This window comes from Polyodon spathula, chromosome 13, assembly GCF_017654505.1.
Source record: "Polyodon spathula isolate WHYD16114869_AA chromosome 13, ASM1765450v1, whole genome shotgun sequence".
NCBI lineage: Eukaryota > Metazoa > Chordata > Actinopteri > Acipenseriformes > Polyodontidae > Polyodon > Polyodon spathula.
Window position 1 is genome coordinate 41,267,295 of NC_054546.1, and position 17,571 is coordinate 41,284,865.

General features: G+C 41.7%; 1 protein-coding gene across 1 annotated transcript in view; it reads left to right on the forward strand.

Moving 5' to 3' along the window:
- Positions 1 to 17,571, forward strand: part of hydin (HYDIN axonemal central pair apparatus protein) — a 76,113-nt gene that overhangs the window by 39,728 nt on the left and 18,814 nt on the right. Inside the window, exons 23-52 of the mRNA XM_041268928.1 lie at positions 2,047 to 2,139; positions 2,698 to 2,848; positions 3,465 to 3,575; positions 3,789 to 3,998; positions 4,247 to 4,387; positions 4,528 to 4,705; positions 4,817 to 4,947; positions 5,118 to 5,248; positions 5,454 to 5,590; positions 5,849 to 5,976; positions 6,133 to 6,327; positions 6,659 to 6,808; positions 6,917 to 7,156; positions 7,464 to 7,608; positions 7,774 to 7,944; positions 8,069 to 8,242; positions 8,996 to 9,169; positions 9,945 to 10,177; positions 10,724 to 10,861; positions 11,261 to 11,444; positions 11,666 to 11,807; positions 12,170 to 12,338; positions 12,430 to 13,134; positions 13,386 to 13,601; positions 13,892 to 14,082; positions 15,713 to 15,895; positions 15,983 to 16,102; positions 16,243 to 16,402; positions 16,585 to 16,757; positions 17,088 to 17,286. Coding sequence (XP_041124862.1) covers positions 2,047 to 2,139; positions 2,698 to 2,848; positions 3,465 to 3,575; positions 3,789 to 3,998; positions 4,247 to 4,387; positions 4,528 to 4,705; positions 4,817 to 4,947; positions 5,118 to 5,248; positions 5,454 to 5,590; positions 5,849 to 5,976; positions 6,133 to 6,327; positions 6,659 to 6,808; positions 6,917 to 7,156; positions 7,464 to 7,608; positions 7,774 to 7,944; positions 8,069 to 8,242; positions 8,996 to 9,169; positions 9,945 to 10,177; positions 10,724 to 10,861; positions 11,261 to 11,444; positions 11,666 to 11,807; positions 12,170 to 12,338; positions 12,430 to 13,134; positions 13,386 to 13,601; positions 13,892 to 14,082; positions 15,713 to 15,895; positions 15,983 to 16,102; positions 16,243 to 16,402; positions 16,585 to 16,757; positions 17,088 to 17,286 — 5,473 coding nt within the window. The remainder of the gene's footprint in view (positions 1 to 2,046; positions 2,140 to 2,697; positions 2,849 to 3,464; positions 3,576 to 3,788; positions 3,999 to 4,246; positions 4,388 to 4,527; positions 4,706 to 4,816; positions 4,948 to 5,117; positions 5,249 to 5,453; positions 5,591 to 5,848; positions 5,977 to 6,132; positions 6,328 to 6,658; positions 6,809 to 6,916; positions 7,157 to 7,463; positions 7,609 to 7,773; positions 7,945 to 8,068; positions 8,243 to 8,995; positions 9,170 to 9,944; positions 10,178 to 10,723; positions 10,862 to 11,260; positions 11,445 to 11,665; positions 11,808 to 12,169; positions 12,339 to 12,429; positions 13,135 to 13,385; positions 13,602 to 13,891; positions 14,083 to 15,712; positions 15,896 to 15,982; positions 16,103 to 16,242; positions 16,403 to 16,584; positions 16,758 to 17,087; positions 17,287 to 17,571) is intronic.

Consider the following 17,571-nt stretch of genomic DNA (forward strand, 5'->3'; position numbering starts at 1 on the left):
CATGAGACCACAATTCAAACACAAAATTTCTCGTTTTCAATCACTCGACAACACCCACAATACAGAAATGTTCATTAATGATCAATAAAGTGAGAATACTTAAAAAAAAAAAAAAAAAAATGTAAAGCTGGTTTGTATCTCAGAGAAACTAAACAGATAACGACATAGAACTTCTGTACAGCACTGAAAAACACTATTAAAAAAAAAAAAAAAGAACTGTACTGCTGACCTTGTCTTCTTTAGTATTAGCATCACAAGGGTATCCATGTATTATAAAAAAAATAATAGATGGACCTCTTCAGTGAGTTACAGGAAAACAATTCCATCTTGGATTTCTTCGGTCACAGAAACCCTGAAAGCCCCTCTAGTGTGTGTATGTGTGTGTGTGTGTGTATATATATATATATATATATATATATATATATATATATATATATATATATATATATATATATATATATATACACACACACACACATACACACATACATACACACACAACAGTGTTCACATTTTAAAGAAACTGAATTAAAGAAACTACTTTAGATAATAGTTCCAGTAAATGTGCCACATCCTCAGCGTCATAATTAAATGTGAAAATGGCACATCAAAATTCAGATACCAGGAAATACTAGGCAACAAATTAATGGAGTGTTTGGTACATTTATTTCTCTACTGTATATTTGCCTTTCAAATTAATTGAAAAAACCCTTTTGGTTAGAGACCATTTTTTATCAGTATTCCCAAGAGCTGTCACAAATGCCATCTCTTCAAAACAGACCTGTGGCATGATTTAAAATGTGTCCATTATGCATACTCACTTTGAATTTGTCAATCAGTAGCAAAGAAAGTATTTATGGTTTCATGACTAAGACCCTGCAACAAGTCATGCCAGCAAGCACACTTTACTTTAATGAATGTGTCTGAAATGACCTTGCACAACCAGAGTTTCACACCTGAGCAGGTTTGCGTTGGAAAAGCAATTGAATCATTAAAAGGAAAGCATATTGACTTCAGGCTTGTTTTGTTCTCGTCTACATTTTTTGAGCAAGGCCAGCATTCATTTTCTGACACAGCCGCAGCGCTTACAGCAGCACAACAGCTGACATTACCAACAGCTGACAAAGTTACATCTTAAAATGTCCTTAAGACATGAACTCTTTGGGCTGCAGGCAATTGGTTGATCAGTACACATAAACATTGCAGTATGTCATCACTTGAAAGAATAAATAAGGATCAATGCAGTTACAAACCTTTGACCACAGCTGGGACTGAAGAGAATGTAAATAGATTTGTGCTTAAAAGGAAACAAAACAAAAATCCACCATACTATTCTGTTGTTTTTATTTTCTTTTTATTTTTTTTTGTTTTTTTGCACATCACTGGGACTGAGTGAGATCTTACATAAAATGTGTACATTTTATTGAATTTGCAGAGCATGGTAGACTAGCTCCTGTTTAGTCAAGTGGAAATCAGACACTGCAGTCCTGGTCAGACTGTGCACTGTAACATGTTACAGAGCACAGTGCATGAGTGCAGGGGCATGCATGCTCATGAGGGACTAACACACATACACACACGATAGATACCTCGTACAGTGCTGGTGCTTTACAAAACAGATCTGCTGGTAAAGTAATGCAGTTGAACGTAACCCAATACTTCTGGGAAGATCTTCCATCTATGAAAGGTTTATGAAGAAGCATACTGTACTTCGAAACACTCTTCATTTTAAGTTTTTATTTTAAGTCAATGCAAAGGTACAGGGAAGGAGATTTAATTATTTGCACTTTTAATTTGCATTACAAAAAATCAACAGAGCAAAGGCCTCCCACGTCAATGTGGAGTGCAGTATATACTATTACTACTATCTCATGTGTTTTTTTTCCTAATTGTGCACAAAAACACACTATACAACTGTAAGTACATTTTAAAAATAAAAGTAAAAATAACACAGTGGGATTAGAAAGCTGTTCTTTGAATAAGCAAAGCAGTGGATTTATCTGTATTGTTGATGACTTGGTATTTCATTCACCTTACTATCCCCAGATGTCAGGAACAAAACCAAACTGAGGAAAAGACAGAGGAGCAGAGGGAACAGAGAATGAGGGGGGGTGATTATGCCATAACAGATTCAAACAGGTCAGGAGATTGTGTTCACCCCAGTCATTGAACAATGTGGTCTGCTGGAGTGGGAATATCACATAACGAGAAGGACAGAAATGGGTCTAGCATTTATGTATTGACTTTGTTATATAATTTAAAGATAACATAAAGCCTGGTCCAATGTGCAACTTCAGAATAAACATTTTGAGGCTTGAGGTGAGAGGTGTAATCATCGTTCTCCAAGGTGCTGAAGCTACATACAGAGAAGTGCTCTTCTGTTGTGTGACCTGTATCAGATTTTGTTAGGAATTCTACATACAACAGTGCCACCTGCTGACTTTAACCGGCTTACTTGGTTTATAAAAATGTGTTCACACACATACAGCATCTTCAGTGGTAAATCAAAGAGCAGTTTACACATCTATGTTTATTAAAATGTTACGTATTGTAAATATATTGATAGAAGGAAAGTTACATTGAGACAATAAGAGGACTAGAGGAACAGAATGGTTAAGTGTGTATTGAGTTCCGAAGAAGTGATAATGGAATGCAGGTTTACTCAAAGAAATGACTGATTTATAATTTTATTTTTAGAGAGGTCGAGGTTCCCAAACTGACCTTTGCCTATGCAGAAGAGGAGGCAGATGAGGTGGAGAAGACTGATGCAGAGAACGAGAGAAGAGAGGGAGCAGGTTCCCCTAAATACCTTTTGCCTTGTCTTAGCGCCCACAGCCTGATGAGAGAGGTACGGGAGTATACTGTAACTGCACCTTCAGATATCATATAGATTTGATCTATGTAGTGTTTCTTGCATCCACCAGCGCCATTCAAAATTCTAAAAGGTATTGACAATGTCCAGCCAATGGACTTTTTTGACCTGAAAAAAGAAACGACCAGGAGTCACAAATGGAGATTAGATAAATGGGCATTCAGAACAGAAAATAGGACATACATTTTTACACAGAATTGTGGGTGTCTGGAACCAACTCCGCAGTAATGTTGTTGAAGCCGACACCCTGGGATCCTTCAAGAAGCTGCTTGATGAGATTCTGGAAAAAAAGCTACTAAAAACCAAACGAGCAAGATGGGCCAAATGGCCTCCTCTTGTTTGTAAACTGTTTTATGTTCTTATAATATATCACACTCATATCAAGTTAATCTCCAAGGACAGGTTGGATATGTAAATGACTACATTATTCTTGATTGCTGTATAATACATCCATTAATAAGCCATTTTTTTCTATTATTATAGATTATAAAGTGAAATATTATAAACAAATATAGTCAAATATAAACAAAAGTGTTAGAACTTTATTGCTTCAGTATGACTTGTGTTTTTGTTTGTTTTATTTTAACTTCAGCCTATAGGGTCAAGGGAAGCAGACAGACTGTCTCTATCTTACAACCAGGATTTCACAAGCATGCCGCTATACCAGCATCAGGAGGAACATCACACTACTGGTGTGGAAGAGGTAAGATCCAGTACCTTGTTTTATATCAAGGGTATTCGTTATGTCTGGGTAATTCACAGAGAAAGTAAACTGAATCAGCCTGGCACCAGATTACTCCAAGTCCTGCTGTTGCAGACTCACATTGTGGTCATTGCAAGGACTCTACTGTATAGATGTCATTAGGTTATGCTCAGTGACCTGGCTTTGAAGGTGTGGCTTCCCTCCCTTTGGCAGGTGTTTGATATTTTGCCGCTGTATGGGATCCTGCAGCCCAACGAGACCCAGCAGATCGACTTCACGTTCTACGGCCACGCAGATATCAGCAGTCAGGTGCTGGCTCTGTGCGAGGTGGAGGGGGGGCCCACCTATGAAATCTCACTGAAGGGTGAAGCGTCGCTGGTCAGATATGCCTTCGACAGGAAGGAGATAGACTACGGGCAGCTGGTACAAATGTTTCTTTACTTTTTACCAGCAGTGGATATTTTCTTGTTCTGTTATTACTGAAGTATAATAATGTGTTTTAAAGCATGTACATTAACATGGTAATTTACTCTTATTTAAATATTAATAAATAAAGCTGGATTACACCATTCCCAGAAAAGCCTAATAAACAGAATTCAGCCCTTACTTCAGCCATTGTTTCAGCCTCTGCAGTATGTTTGACGAGCTCTGTCGTTTGTATCTCTGTCCAGCTGTTTGACCACGTGGCAGAAGCTGAGATTACACTGAAGAACATAGGGAAGGTTGGTTTTGTGTTCAGCACACTCAGCGTCCAGCTGGACTCCTCTCCCAACAATCCTCGACCTGGACTCCCACTGGTCATCCCTTCTTCAGTGAGTATAAGGAGAGGTCAAGCATCAGGAAAATTGATTCACTCCATCAGTGTGCTAAAAGGCCCAACACATCACTTCAAACAGCTTGCTTCATTGTGTTTGTTTCCTTTACTACCATCAACTTATCTTTTTCTATGTAGGGCTTTATTGAGGCTAATTCAGAACAGACGCTGTCTGTGTTTTACCTCCCTGGGGTTCCAGAGCATTTCCACAAGAGCTTTGAGATGCAGGTGTCCTACTTCGAACCAGATAGCATCTCTGTGAGGGGAGAGGGCATTTTCCCCAGGATCTACCTGGATCTACCCAGAAATCTTACAAGTAGGGTTTAATAATTGTCTGTTAGTTTATGGTTTAAACATGTCCTACACGTTTTATGACCGTTTACCTGTTTTTGCTACCCTCCTTCCCCCACCTCTTCCCCCTCTGTAGGTAACAAGTGTTACAGCACCATGCTAAAAGAGGCAAAGGGATCTCTGGAGAGAGAGAGATGGAAGGAGGAGGCGTACAGCCGGCCAGGGACAGTGACAGGAGACCAGTCTTCAGAAGATTACATTACATCTGTGAGTAACAAACATACAGAGTCATTATGTGATTCCAGCACAAGAGCAATATAATGGTTACTGCTTGGCTTGGCTTCGTAAGCTTCCTACAGTACCTATTGTGAACCTAGATAAATAAGTTATGCAGTAAGAGCTTGCGATAACATTTCCTGTTTGCCTTGTGTGTCCAGTATGACTCCCTGCTCCAGATGGAAGTGGAGCGTTTGCTGATGAAGGAACACGCCCTGGAACAGGAGAGGTTCATCTCTTCCTGCAGTGAAGACTCCAACCCCATCCAGCAATGGCGCAAGAAACTGTCCAGGTAACCAATTACCGCTAGTCTTTATTAGGACGCCACAATTATGTTGTCAGATCATTTTTTACATGCATTAAGTGGAGGGTGATTATTATTCTTATCACCCAGAGGGCCTGTCGTGTCAGCAGTAAAAAGGTGTAAATTGCCAGGAAAGAAATGGTTTCTAATGCCTTTCCCGCTAGATCATTCTTGCCTTGTGCTTTTAATACAGATGCTGCTTAGCTGAATACACCCTGGAATTTGGCTATGTGATTCATGGCAATGTGTGCACTCACATCGTTAAGGTGACCAACACAGGGCCACTCCCAGTTTCCTTCCATGCAGACAGGCGCAACCTCGCTAACAACGGTAAGGAGTGGGCTTGTCCTCAGGTGTGTGCTCGGACTTCATTGCTGAAATGAATCCAGCAAGTTGTTCACATGTTATAAGAGTCACAAGTTTTCCTAAAAACAAACATCTGTCCATACAAGAAAACATATTAAAACAATACTCTATAGGTTTGCTCATATAATGAAATGCCAGTTGGGTATTACACCTTTAAGACAAGGTAATGCTCAAAAATCTTTTCTTAGATAAAGTGATATATGTATATTTTTTTTCTTCCAGGTTTCAGCACAGAGCTAGACAGGGTGAAGAATCTGCCCTACTGTGAGACAGAAACATTTGAAGTGAGGTTCGATCCCCGAGGGGCCAATCTCAACCTGGGAGAGATCGATGTACTGATGCCAATACAGGTGGGCGTGTGAGCATAAGGGGCTCAGTGGTTGGCAAGGGTTCAAGACCTTATATGAATGTATTGACTTCTTTGTATTACTAGTAGGCTGTGATAATATCTTGCACCTTGCATGTTGAAGTAATGCTAACATATCTTTGTTACCTGTGTTCTTCAGGTTTTGGGAGGGCCGACGATTCATGTCCGGTTGCTTGCTGTCGTGACCTTGCCGTCCCTCACTGTCTCCACTGATAAACTAGAGTTTGGCACAGTACAGTGTGGGCAGTGCAAAGTGATGACAGTACAGCTTTACAACCACCTGCAAGTCACCTGTGAATGGGCAGTCAATGAGGGGGAAAAGACCATGAAAAAGGTAAATAACAGGATCCCCCAGCAAAAACACTTTTCACTGTCTGTGTCAATGTCCATAGATATCCAGTGAAGCCAGTTTGACTGCAGTGCTCCCGCTTCATTTCGCTGTGAAATAGTGAAATATTGAAAACAGTGATTTAGTGGGAGGCCCTTATACAGGTAAATATATGACCAAATTAATTATTTGTGGGTGGGGGGGGCACTGTATTGCATACAATGTGTAGTGTATCCATCATAATCATTATATATATGTCCTATGATGTGCAGTTCCTGTAAAGAACACATGTACTGTGCTGCTGTTTTATTGTAATGTTTTTTTTTGTGTCAAACAGATTGACAAGTATGTTCCCCTCCACCTGCGACGCAAGGCAAGACAGGAGTTGAAGGCTGAACCTCTAGTGTTTGAAATGCTGCCCCCTTCTGGAGTGCTGCTGCCAGGAGAGCGAATCAACATCCAGGTCAAATTCAGCCCTGCAGAAGAGGTAGGGACCACCTGACCTGTCATTTATTTTGATGAAAAAAAGGATTTCTTAGTTGCCATTAAATGCAACTTATTTATTTATTTATTTATTTTTTTTTTTTTTTAAAAGAAACTGTACAGTCAGCGTCTAGCTCTGTGCATTTCCCAGAGCAGCCACCGGGTGATGCTGTTAGCCCAGGGCAAGGGTCTAGAGCTGCGGCTTGATTTCAGCCCCACTGTGCTGGAGTTCGGACCGATCCTGCCCCACAACAATGGTGACGATGTGGATGTGCTGGTGAAGAATCCCTGTGCTTTCCCCATTGAATTCTACGCCCTGGAGTATGACAAGCAGTACCTGGAGGAGGAAAAGGTGGGACCCTCCTTCATCCCCTTTAACTTGTATTACCCCCTGGGCACTAGGGCACTCTGGGTCAGATTGAAATCAGACAGCACAGGATATTGTCTCGTGCAATAAGTAGGAAACTTTCTCATTGTGCCCCATTTAGTCAGTGTAAAGTATAAAGCCATGGTAACATACTTACATTTTAGCTAGAAAATAATTGTCAGTGCTTAGTGCAAAAAAAATGCCAAGTCATAAAATATTGCAGTTATTGATTGATGATATGATTTAGTTTTCCGCCCATATTTTTCACTGACACGCTTTGACTCCAATTCAGATTCTGCGGATGATTAAGGGGTACGATTGTCACAACATCATGCTGTTACCCCCCCGGGCCCCAGGGGAGAAGCTGCCCACTGAAATCCTGGAGTACTTTGAGGAGCTAAGGAGAGTGAGAGAGGAGCAGCCCAAGCAGGAAGGAGGTAAACCAGTTCAATTCCACATGACACTTTCTGTATACAGACACCAGGGCTGCTGCTGAGTCAGCCAACACAATCAAATGGGTTCATTAGGCTAGGGATCTATTGGAAAGGAAAATGGGATTGTTTTGAAGGTGCAGTTAAGAGGCAGGCTGATTTGGTCCCCAGGTTCAAAGAAGGAGGAGGAAGACAGAAGTGTGTCTGAGCAAGGGGAGAGGCGAGAAGGGGAGAGGCGAGACCTAACTGGAGCCCCCAGTCTGGAGGAGAGTGACACCCAGCGGCCAACAGACACCCAGAGCGAGGAGGCAGATGAGGAGATGAGGGGGGAAAGAGCTTCAGGTATTGCATTCAAAACAAGCTGTGTGTTTAAGTAAACCAAAACTTAATGATCGTGATGAAATACTTTTTGATATGTAGAATATTCAGTAAAAATAAAGTTATGTTTTTTGTTTTTTTTCCAAAGACACAAAGGCAGCGGTTACTGAAAGCAGCAGCAGTGTTGGGGTGGGAGATTTGGATACGACCCCTGTCTCAAAGGTCATAGCCAAGTACATGGGCATCGACCTCTCCCCTGAGGGCCTCGCTGCGAGAAACAGAAGAGGCATTGCCATCATAGTGCACGGAGCCCCTCTGTCAGGTAAGGCTTGCAACAATGGGTCATCCGTAAGCAGAACAATCAGGTTGCAGTGACACAACTTTGGTTTCAAAAGTGTGTGTGGGTGGGATGGGCAGTTTCTGTAGCTAGGGTATATAGTAATACAATTAAAAGTAAACGTTCATTTCATTCAGATTGGTGTCGTGAACTCTTCGGAGGACAGGGGTATTCACAGTTACTCTACGACCAATAAGATCCCAGTGTTCAAATAGAAAATGTTTTTATAGTATTGAGATCATAGATGTCTGAAATGGTGTCACGATTGCCCCTGCGTCCCCCTTGTAAATTACGCCAGTGACAGGTTGTGTACTAAACAGACAGCATAGCTGTTAGAATTAGCATCTTTGAATCGCAGGTCTTTGCTTTAGTTTATGACTGAGTTCATTCCTCTAGGACAGAAGTGTATGGGAGAACTGTGGTGGCAGACAAGCCACCTGTCAGCTGGTTAGGAGAATCCAACCTTTTTCCAAAACACAATGGTTAGCCCATCTGCTGAATTAGTCAAAGGTGACACCCAGGTAGAGAAATCCTCCTTAGTCTCTGGTTTAAGGTCAGAATACATTCAGAATACTGCACCTGCTCTAATTATTTATTCCTGCTTGCTTTTAGTAATCTTAAACTAATGAAGGTTATAGAAAGAATTATTATCAACTGAACTCCTCCTGGAAGTATGGAAATGTATTTTATATCGCTAACTAAATACAGTGTATATTTTTTATTTTTTTTTTTTAACAGGGAAAACCAGTACGGCGGTGACCCTGGCGAAGCACTACGGCACTCCCTGTTTGAACATTGACAGCGTGGTACTGGAAGCTGTCTCAAATGGGAACAGCCCTGTCGGTCTGCGGGCTCGAGAGCTGTGTGCCAGGGCTGCTGTGGAGCAAGCACAGAAGAAAGCAGAGGATGCTGGTGAGTGCACAGTTCCTGTATTGCAATGTCTGCAAAACAAAATCTGCCTTTCGCCAAGGGACTTTGCACAGAGCACAGGCTACAATTCAGCATTTAATTTATTGTAATTTTAAAGTCTCCAGGATGCTTTTACAACTTGCCTCTCAAAATAGCTGCATGGCAGCCTGCATTCTGGGATTGATCCCAAGCTGAAAGGCAGGCAAATACTCTAAGGTCTTAATGGCAGTAGGATAAGGAAATTTATTGCTTCATATTTTTTATTAAAGCGTTTTAAAGGACAGATGTCTGCACTGATTTTGTATTTGTTTGTTTGTTTGTTTTTATTTATTTATTTATTTATTTATTTATTTATTTAAATGTATTTATGTGTTGATTTTTTTTTTTTTTTTTTTTTTTAATTCCATTATGAGTTGGATTCACTCACAGGATGTTCATGAATAAAACAGTGAAATATGTCTCTCCTCTCTGAAAATGTGCATGTACATTTGCACTTTCTTCAAAAGACCCCATGCTATTTATATCCAGATGACTTGACATGCTAAATATATAAATCCTCATGCAATGCAAAACTACAAAATGCTTTCTAGGGGAACTTCTTTGGATTTGCAATTATATATATATATATATATATATATATATATATATATATATATATATATATATTATATATATATATATATGTAATACCTGTGTACTTTAGAGCCGATACAGACGGTCCTTCAAGCAGTTTGTGACTGTGAATGATGAGTAATGGTTTGCATTTGTTCTTGATCAGCTGCCCAGGCGGCTGCAGAGGCAGCAATAGCAGGGACTCAGGCTCCTGGCTTTCTCAGTGTCGAGGCAGTTACCAAACACACAGCAGAGGGCAGCCAGACCAGCGAGGGCAAACAGGGGCCTCACTCCTCTATCTCCACCCGCAACAAAGCCAGCACCGTGGGGGGCAAAGGGAAAACAGAGAGCTCCCACACCCACAAACAGCAAACCTCTGAGCACGTCGCTGTCTCACAGGTACTGTGCGTGAAGCTGCTGGCTGTGACCCTTCCACTGTAAACTGAATACGTCTTGTCCTGGCCATCTAGACAGCTATTAAAATTATCAGTCCACACATTGCCTCATCTATGAAGTGCATTATTATAATTGCATCCACAGGGATTTCTATATCAGCACCAGTTTTCCCAAAACACCATTTTAATTGGGTTGTTTTTTATGATTAGATTTTTTAATAAGAAAAAAGAAAAACTTCTACAGTGGTAGCAGAATTAAACACCTGCTGTACACTATTGTTCTAAAAGCTCAGCGTACCATAGATGAGTACATGACATGTTACACATATTTATGTCATATGCTTTCATGTGAATTTGAATTCTGCTTTTTATGTAAAGAAAAAAGAACATTAAAATGAAATGCTAAGCATGTTGGCTTGCTTTGTAGGAAATCCACTTGAGCTGGAAATGGATTGTATTATAATTTGTCTGGTATTTGCTGTGGCTTTAATGAGTCCACTCCACCTCTTATACTCACCTGTTGTTTGAGTCCCTGATGTTTGTGTTGCAGAGCGTCAGTGTCCCGGTCCCTGCAGGGCTGCCTCAGCGCAGGCTGAGTGTCAGTGCCAGTGTGGCAGGAGAGCTGGGGCTCCTGAGCTGCACCCTGCCTGAAGAGCTGCTGGTGGATATTCTGGCCGAGAGGCTGCAGGTACAGTACAAGTGTGTGAAGAGCAAGAAAAGTGACAGGGGAGAAATCTGTAGGGGAAGAGTCTGCATCTTCATCAGCCAATAAAGACTTATACTGACCAAGACCCTCACTGGTCCAGCACCTTCTGGATTCCAGACCGGAGCTGCTTGATGAGGTACAGGAGTGGTGAACTCTGCAGTGTGTCCAGGGGCTAAGACACAGCTTACAGGCTAAACAACAGTTGGTTATGATGTGTACAAATCCCACCACCTTCAACGCAAACCTGGTTTTGTTACTGTTCCTAAATCCATCTGTTCTTTATATTTTCCCATGTGGGTCAACTTCTATAAAGACCAGTGCCTCATTCACAATGTCAGAGCACCCTGTTGTGTATTCTGTTACCTTTTTCTCTCTCCTCAGCTTAATGACTGTCACAGAGGAATGGTGTTTGACAGCCTGGAGACCCTGTACTCCCGCTCAATGACAAGCACTCTCCATGCCATCCTGAAAGCTCTCAACAACCGCCGGTACATCTACCTGATCAACCTCAAGCACGACTACACAGCCTTCAAAGCCAGAGAAAAAGCCCAGACAGAGGAACAAGGTAGGGCCAGCTAAAGGGGGACGTAAGGTCATGCTGATTTTATAAAACAATGTAGTTACTGCTTTTGTGGCTTAAAAGTTAGTACACTTTTAGATATAAAGATTAAATCTATATAAAATAAAGATTGATTGGTTGATTGATGCCTTTTCATCGTAAATAGGCATTGTTAAAGATGGTCAGGGCGTTACCTTTGCCATTTCAAATCTGCTTTCCCCTCTCAGAGCGATTGCTGAAGGAGAGTATTGAGAGGGAAAAGGTGCGTATGGAGGAGATGGATGAGGAGGAGTATGATGCGCTTTCAGATGAAGAGAGAGCCAGGATCGACCGCAGGCGTTTGGATGAGATACGAGAACGCAAGCGCAGGTCAGTACACCCCACAGGCTTCCTTACTCCTTCACGGAATACAAGCTCAGCTGTATTGTATCTCTCTTTAAAATCACCATGACAGTCATTTCATTACACACAGAACTCGCAAAACTGTTTTCACTGCTAATATGTGCTAATAGCATTTTGTTTCTACTATATGACATATGCAATGCTTTCAGTTACAGGCCTATTCCACGTTATGTGTGTTTCAGTTTGGAGCACTCGCTTAATGTTGCTGTACAGTCCTTAATGTTGCTATAACAATTTATGATGTGGAATGGGCCTACATGAATACGAACTACTGTCTTTACTGTCCCTGTGAGCTTTGAGCCCTCTGTTTTTGTGTCCCATCCCATCAGGGAGCAACTCAAGCTGGAACGTGAGATGGAGGAGAGGAGGCAGCAAGAGGAGCTGGAGAGGCTGCGAGAGGAGGAGGAGATGAAGAAGAAGAACAAGAAAGGAAAATTGAAGGAGCTGAGCAAAGAGGATCAGCTGCTAGGGAAGAAGAGCCAGCAGGGTGTTAAACAGGTACAGCACGCAATCAGAACCCATTCCCTTTATTTTTACAGATTTACAAATAGAGAAACACATTCAAAATTGACCCTGTTAACTTTCATAGGCGACAATCAATTCTGGGGGGCGCTCAGACACAAAGATGGAACAGTTCATTGGCGAAAGAAAAATGTCCTACCAGGAAAAGCCTGAATCCCTTCCCACCGAACCCAGTGACGTAGAGGACGGGAACAAGAAGAAAAAGATCAAAGAGGGAAAGGATGGCAAAGCTGCTCCTCCTGAGGTGAACCCCTCCTCTCCCGAGGAGGCTGAGAAGGAGCCAATGAGTGAGGGTGAGAAGCTGCTCGTGCAAAGGTTCAAACTGTACAATCACAGCCTGAAAGCTATCTCCCAGACTCTGGACTACTGGGACCGGGTGCAGGGGATCCTAATCCGCCCAGTCACCCCTGATGAGACCCCACAGGAGGGGGAGGAGCCCATCCCTGAGAGACCAGTTCCAGAGCGACCAGGCCCAGAGCGAACAGTCCCCTCGGGCAAGAAGGGAAGGAAGGAACGGGAGAAGGAGAGGGCAGAGAAAGAACGGCTGGAAAAAGAGAAGATAGACAAGCTGAAAGTGGACGGAGAGATCAAGGCCTTCCTCTCCCCAGCCCCCAGCCCGCAGACGGCAGACGGAGATGGGGTGGAAGCAGAGGAGCAGCTAGAGGCCAGGGGCGAAGTGGGGGTACCCCACATCCTATTGAACGTCATTGGCCAAGACAACCCCAGCGGACAGAAGATCCTTGAGAGCAGGAAGCTGCCTCCATTTGATGAGGTACCGTTGCTATATGTGCAGTCAACATTCGTCCACTGGCAAAAACATGTATCAACTCTTTTTAGCGATAGCTTATTATACACTGACACTGTATATACAGTACAACACCCACTGAACTGATAACATCCATATTGCACATAAAACACAACAGCTAACAGTTGGCTGTAATTAAATTGTCAGAATGTTTTTTTTTTAAATATGTATTATAAAATCTTTAGAAAGATACCTTTTCCTTCTTTTTCTCTTTCTAGGTTTTAGATGGCCTTGGGCAGGGTCCCAAAGGCCCTCCAATACCACCTTCAACAATCTTTGCAGTGGTGCCTTACCCTGGGAAGAGGACACCCCCGAATGGCCAGGATAACCTGAGCCATTTCGAATTCTTGGTGCCATCGTCGGAGGATGTTGTGGAGGACAAGAAGGAGGCAGAACTCGAAATGGATTCAATGGGCTCTATCAGCATCCTCAAGGTAGACTTTCAGGCAAAAGGAAGGGCAAATTCTACTTCAGGATCATGTTCTATATGATGTATGGCTGACATTCCTCTGTCACTGCAAACACTTCACATTTAAAGGGTTTATTAAAAATAATACTCTTTACAGAGTGGCACCTGATTTGCAGTGGATATTATTGATCGTTAGCTTAATGGTTTGAAAGAAACATTAGCAGTATACATGCAGTGTGTGTGTGTGTGTGTGTGTGTGTGTCTATATATATATATCTATATATATCTTGTGTATATGCACTGTAACGTTTTCAGGAGGATGCGGTAACTCCTACCAGGGGCCGTTTGAAGAAAGAGAAGGTTGACACCCAGAAGCGCCGTACAACCACCAGGAAGGGCCAACGGGCGGGTGACACCCACTCACCGTCACTCGGCGCTCTGACCCCCGTATCTGACGCTGATCAGGGCAGTATCACCGGAGAAACCCTCCAGGACAAGAGCCAGAGGTACACACGCCAGCCCACTGCCACCTTACAGCCTGTTCAAAACTGCTGTAACAAGGGTTAGAAAAAAGTGAAGAGAAATGTATCTTCTATTGAGAAACTTGTAGAAACCAGCCAGGTCTATTACAGTACTGTGATGTGATGTGTATCATGATTAATACCAGCCAGGTCTATTACAGTACTGCGATGTGATGTGTGTCATGATTAATACCAGCCAGGTCTATTACAGTACTGCGATGTGATGTGTATCATGATTAATACCAGCCAGGTCTATTACAGTACTGCGATGTGATGTGTATCATGATTAATACCAGCCAGGTCTATTACAGTACTGCGATATGATGTGTATCATGACTAATAACAGCCAGATAAATTACAGTACTACAATACATTGTGTATCATGACTAATACCAGCCAGGTCTATTACAGTACTGCGATGTGATGTGTATCATGACTAATACCAGCCAGGTCTATTACAGTACTGCGATGTGATGTGTATCATGATTAATACCAGCCAGGTCTATTACAGTACTGCGATGTGATGTGTATCATGATTAATACCAGCCAGGTCTATTACAGTACTGCGATGTGATGTGTATCATGATTAATACCAGCCCGATGTGATGTGTATCATGACTAATACCAGCCAGGTCTATTACAGTACTGCGATGTGATGTGTATCATGATTAATACCAGCCAGGTCTATTACAGTACTGCGATGTGATGTGTATCATGATTAATACCAGCCAGGTCTATTACAGCGATGTGATGTGTATCATGATTAATACCAGCCAGGTCTATTACAGTACTGCGATGTGATGTGTATCATGATTAATACCAGCCAGGTCTATTACAGTACTGCGATGTGATGTGTATCATGATTAATACCAGCCAGGTCTATTACAGTACTGCGATGTGATGTGTATCATGATAATACCACAGTATTACAGTATACGATGTGATGTGTATCATGATTAATACCAGCCAGGTCTATTACAGTACTGCGATGTGATGTGTATCATGACTAATACCAGCCAGGTCTATTACAGTACTGCGATGTGATGTGTATCATGATTAATACCAGCCAGGTCAATTACAATGTTGCGATGTGATGTGTATCATGATTAATACCAGCCAGGTCAATTACAGTACTGCGATGTGATGTGTGTCATGATTAATACCAGCCAGGTCTATTACAGTACTGCGATGTGTATCATGATTAATACCAGCCAGGTCTATTACAGTACTGCGATGTGATGTGTGTCATGATTAATACCAGCAAAGGTCTATTACAGTACTGCGATGTGATGTGTGTCATGATTAATACCAGCCAGGTCTATTACAGTACTGCGATGTGATGTGTATCATGATTAATACCAGCCAGGTCTATTACAGTACTGCGATGTGATGTGTGTCATGATTAATACCAGCCAGGTCTATTACAGGACTTTGATATGATGTGTATCATGATTTATGTAATGGTCCCGATGGGCTTCTCGTATGATGCATAATGAGATCAAAAAAACATTTCATGATGTACAATTTTGTTCAAAGACAAAATTGAAACAAGTTACACCCCAAGTTAAGTTTATGACTTGATCACTAGCAGTCCAGTTTGCTGTGTCTCCCTCAGGCTGACCACCTTTCGCTGGCTCGTCCCACCGAACGGAGAGGTCACTCTGAGAATTCACTTCAACTCCACTTTGGTGGGCACGTTTGACCAGACCCTGAACTTTGAGCTGACAGGGACCAAGAGACGCTATCAACTTTACTGCAGAGGAGTGTGTGCCTTCCCATCAATCAACAGGGACCCCAGGTAAGTGCCACTGGGTTGCAGTCTCATTCAGCTCTCATTTTACTCTTTTCTATCGCTGCACACATTTTCTTATCTCACCTGTTTTAGGGTGGTGTTCGCTCATCGTCAGAAGATGAGCCTGCCAGACAAGATTATCCACAAGAAATACATTATGAAGACAGATGTGTTTGAATTTGGCCCATTGCTCTGTGGAAAAACAAGAGACAGGTAAATACTGTAAATTGTTTTTTTTTGCTGCAGTTTTAATTTTACATCCTCAACATGGTGAAATTGTCTATTAAAACACACTTTTTAAACTGTACATCTTTTTTTTTTTTTTTTTACAACCACCTGGTTTTGTTTGGCAGGTACAAGGAAGGGAAATACCCAGAAAACATGGAGAAGCTCACGATCCAAAACAACTCCCCCTTCGATACGGAGATTTTCTTCTGCTTCCAACATGACACGAAAGCCACCACTTTCCTGTTGGACCCGCCTACTATATCCCTCAAACCCAATGAAAAACAGGTATCTGGGACCGCCATGATTGTATAAATGGATGGTGTATACATCTTTTTTCCCCCAAATGCCTGTGTTAGATTATACGTTGCGTGCTGTCACATACGTGATTAACTGTAACAGTACTACAGATCAAACATATTTGAATTGAATGTGGTTCACTTGGTAACAAAAGTTTTTTTATTTCTCAGGAACTGTCTATCTGGGCTTACCCTACTGCCCCAGGTGTGTTTGAGGACTCTGTGGTTTGCTGCATCAAGGAAAACCCAGAACCAGTGCTGTTCAAGGTCTCCTGCCAAGGAGTGAGACCCGAACTGGAACTAGACCGGAAAAGTATTCATTTTGACAGAATCCTCCTGCACAGGTCAGAGGTCATAATGTTAGTGTGTGTGCGTGCGCCCGTGTGGATGTTGGAATCACGAAACACTTTTTTTTTTAACCTGCACCCTGGTCTACTAAAATGTTTTTTTGGGGGGGAAAGATAGCAATCTGGTATCCAAACTATCTCAGGTGCTAGATGTTTATACCATACATATATCAATTGCTATACTAACCAAAACATTTTTAAAATAAAGCTAGACTTTACTATTTACTATTTATTGAGAAAAATAATAGCAGCATTTATGTGAAGTAGTACACTGTTGTCTCATTTTACAGCCACTGATTAGCACTAATCACAGACTATCCTTCACAGAAAGGATACAAAGACGATCCACCTAAGAAACAGCAACCGGCTGCCTGTGGCCTGGAAGCTTAGTGGGTTAGAAATGTTGGGGGATGAATTCTTGGTGACCCAGGACCAGGGGATAATCGAACCCAAGTCTGAATTCCCTCTACAGATGCACTTCAGGGCAGTGAAACCTATCAACTTGAAAAAGGCCATCAGGCTCGAGGTACCCGAGACTGAACCAGTTACCCTTGTCTTATTGTTACCATTGATATTCATAATTTACTCTTTAGAAAGTCACTTTGACCAGAACAAAAAAGATAAAACAATGCGCAAGGAATTCAAATGTAATATCTTGCATAAACCAAAATATACTTTCATATTAAATTGTAATAAGTTCCAATCATTAAGACAATGAATTAAAAAAATGAAATAAATAAATAAATAAACATCTGGGACATAAAGTGCTTACAAAAAGATAATGTAATTAATTTTTTATGTCTTTCAATTA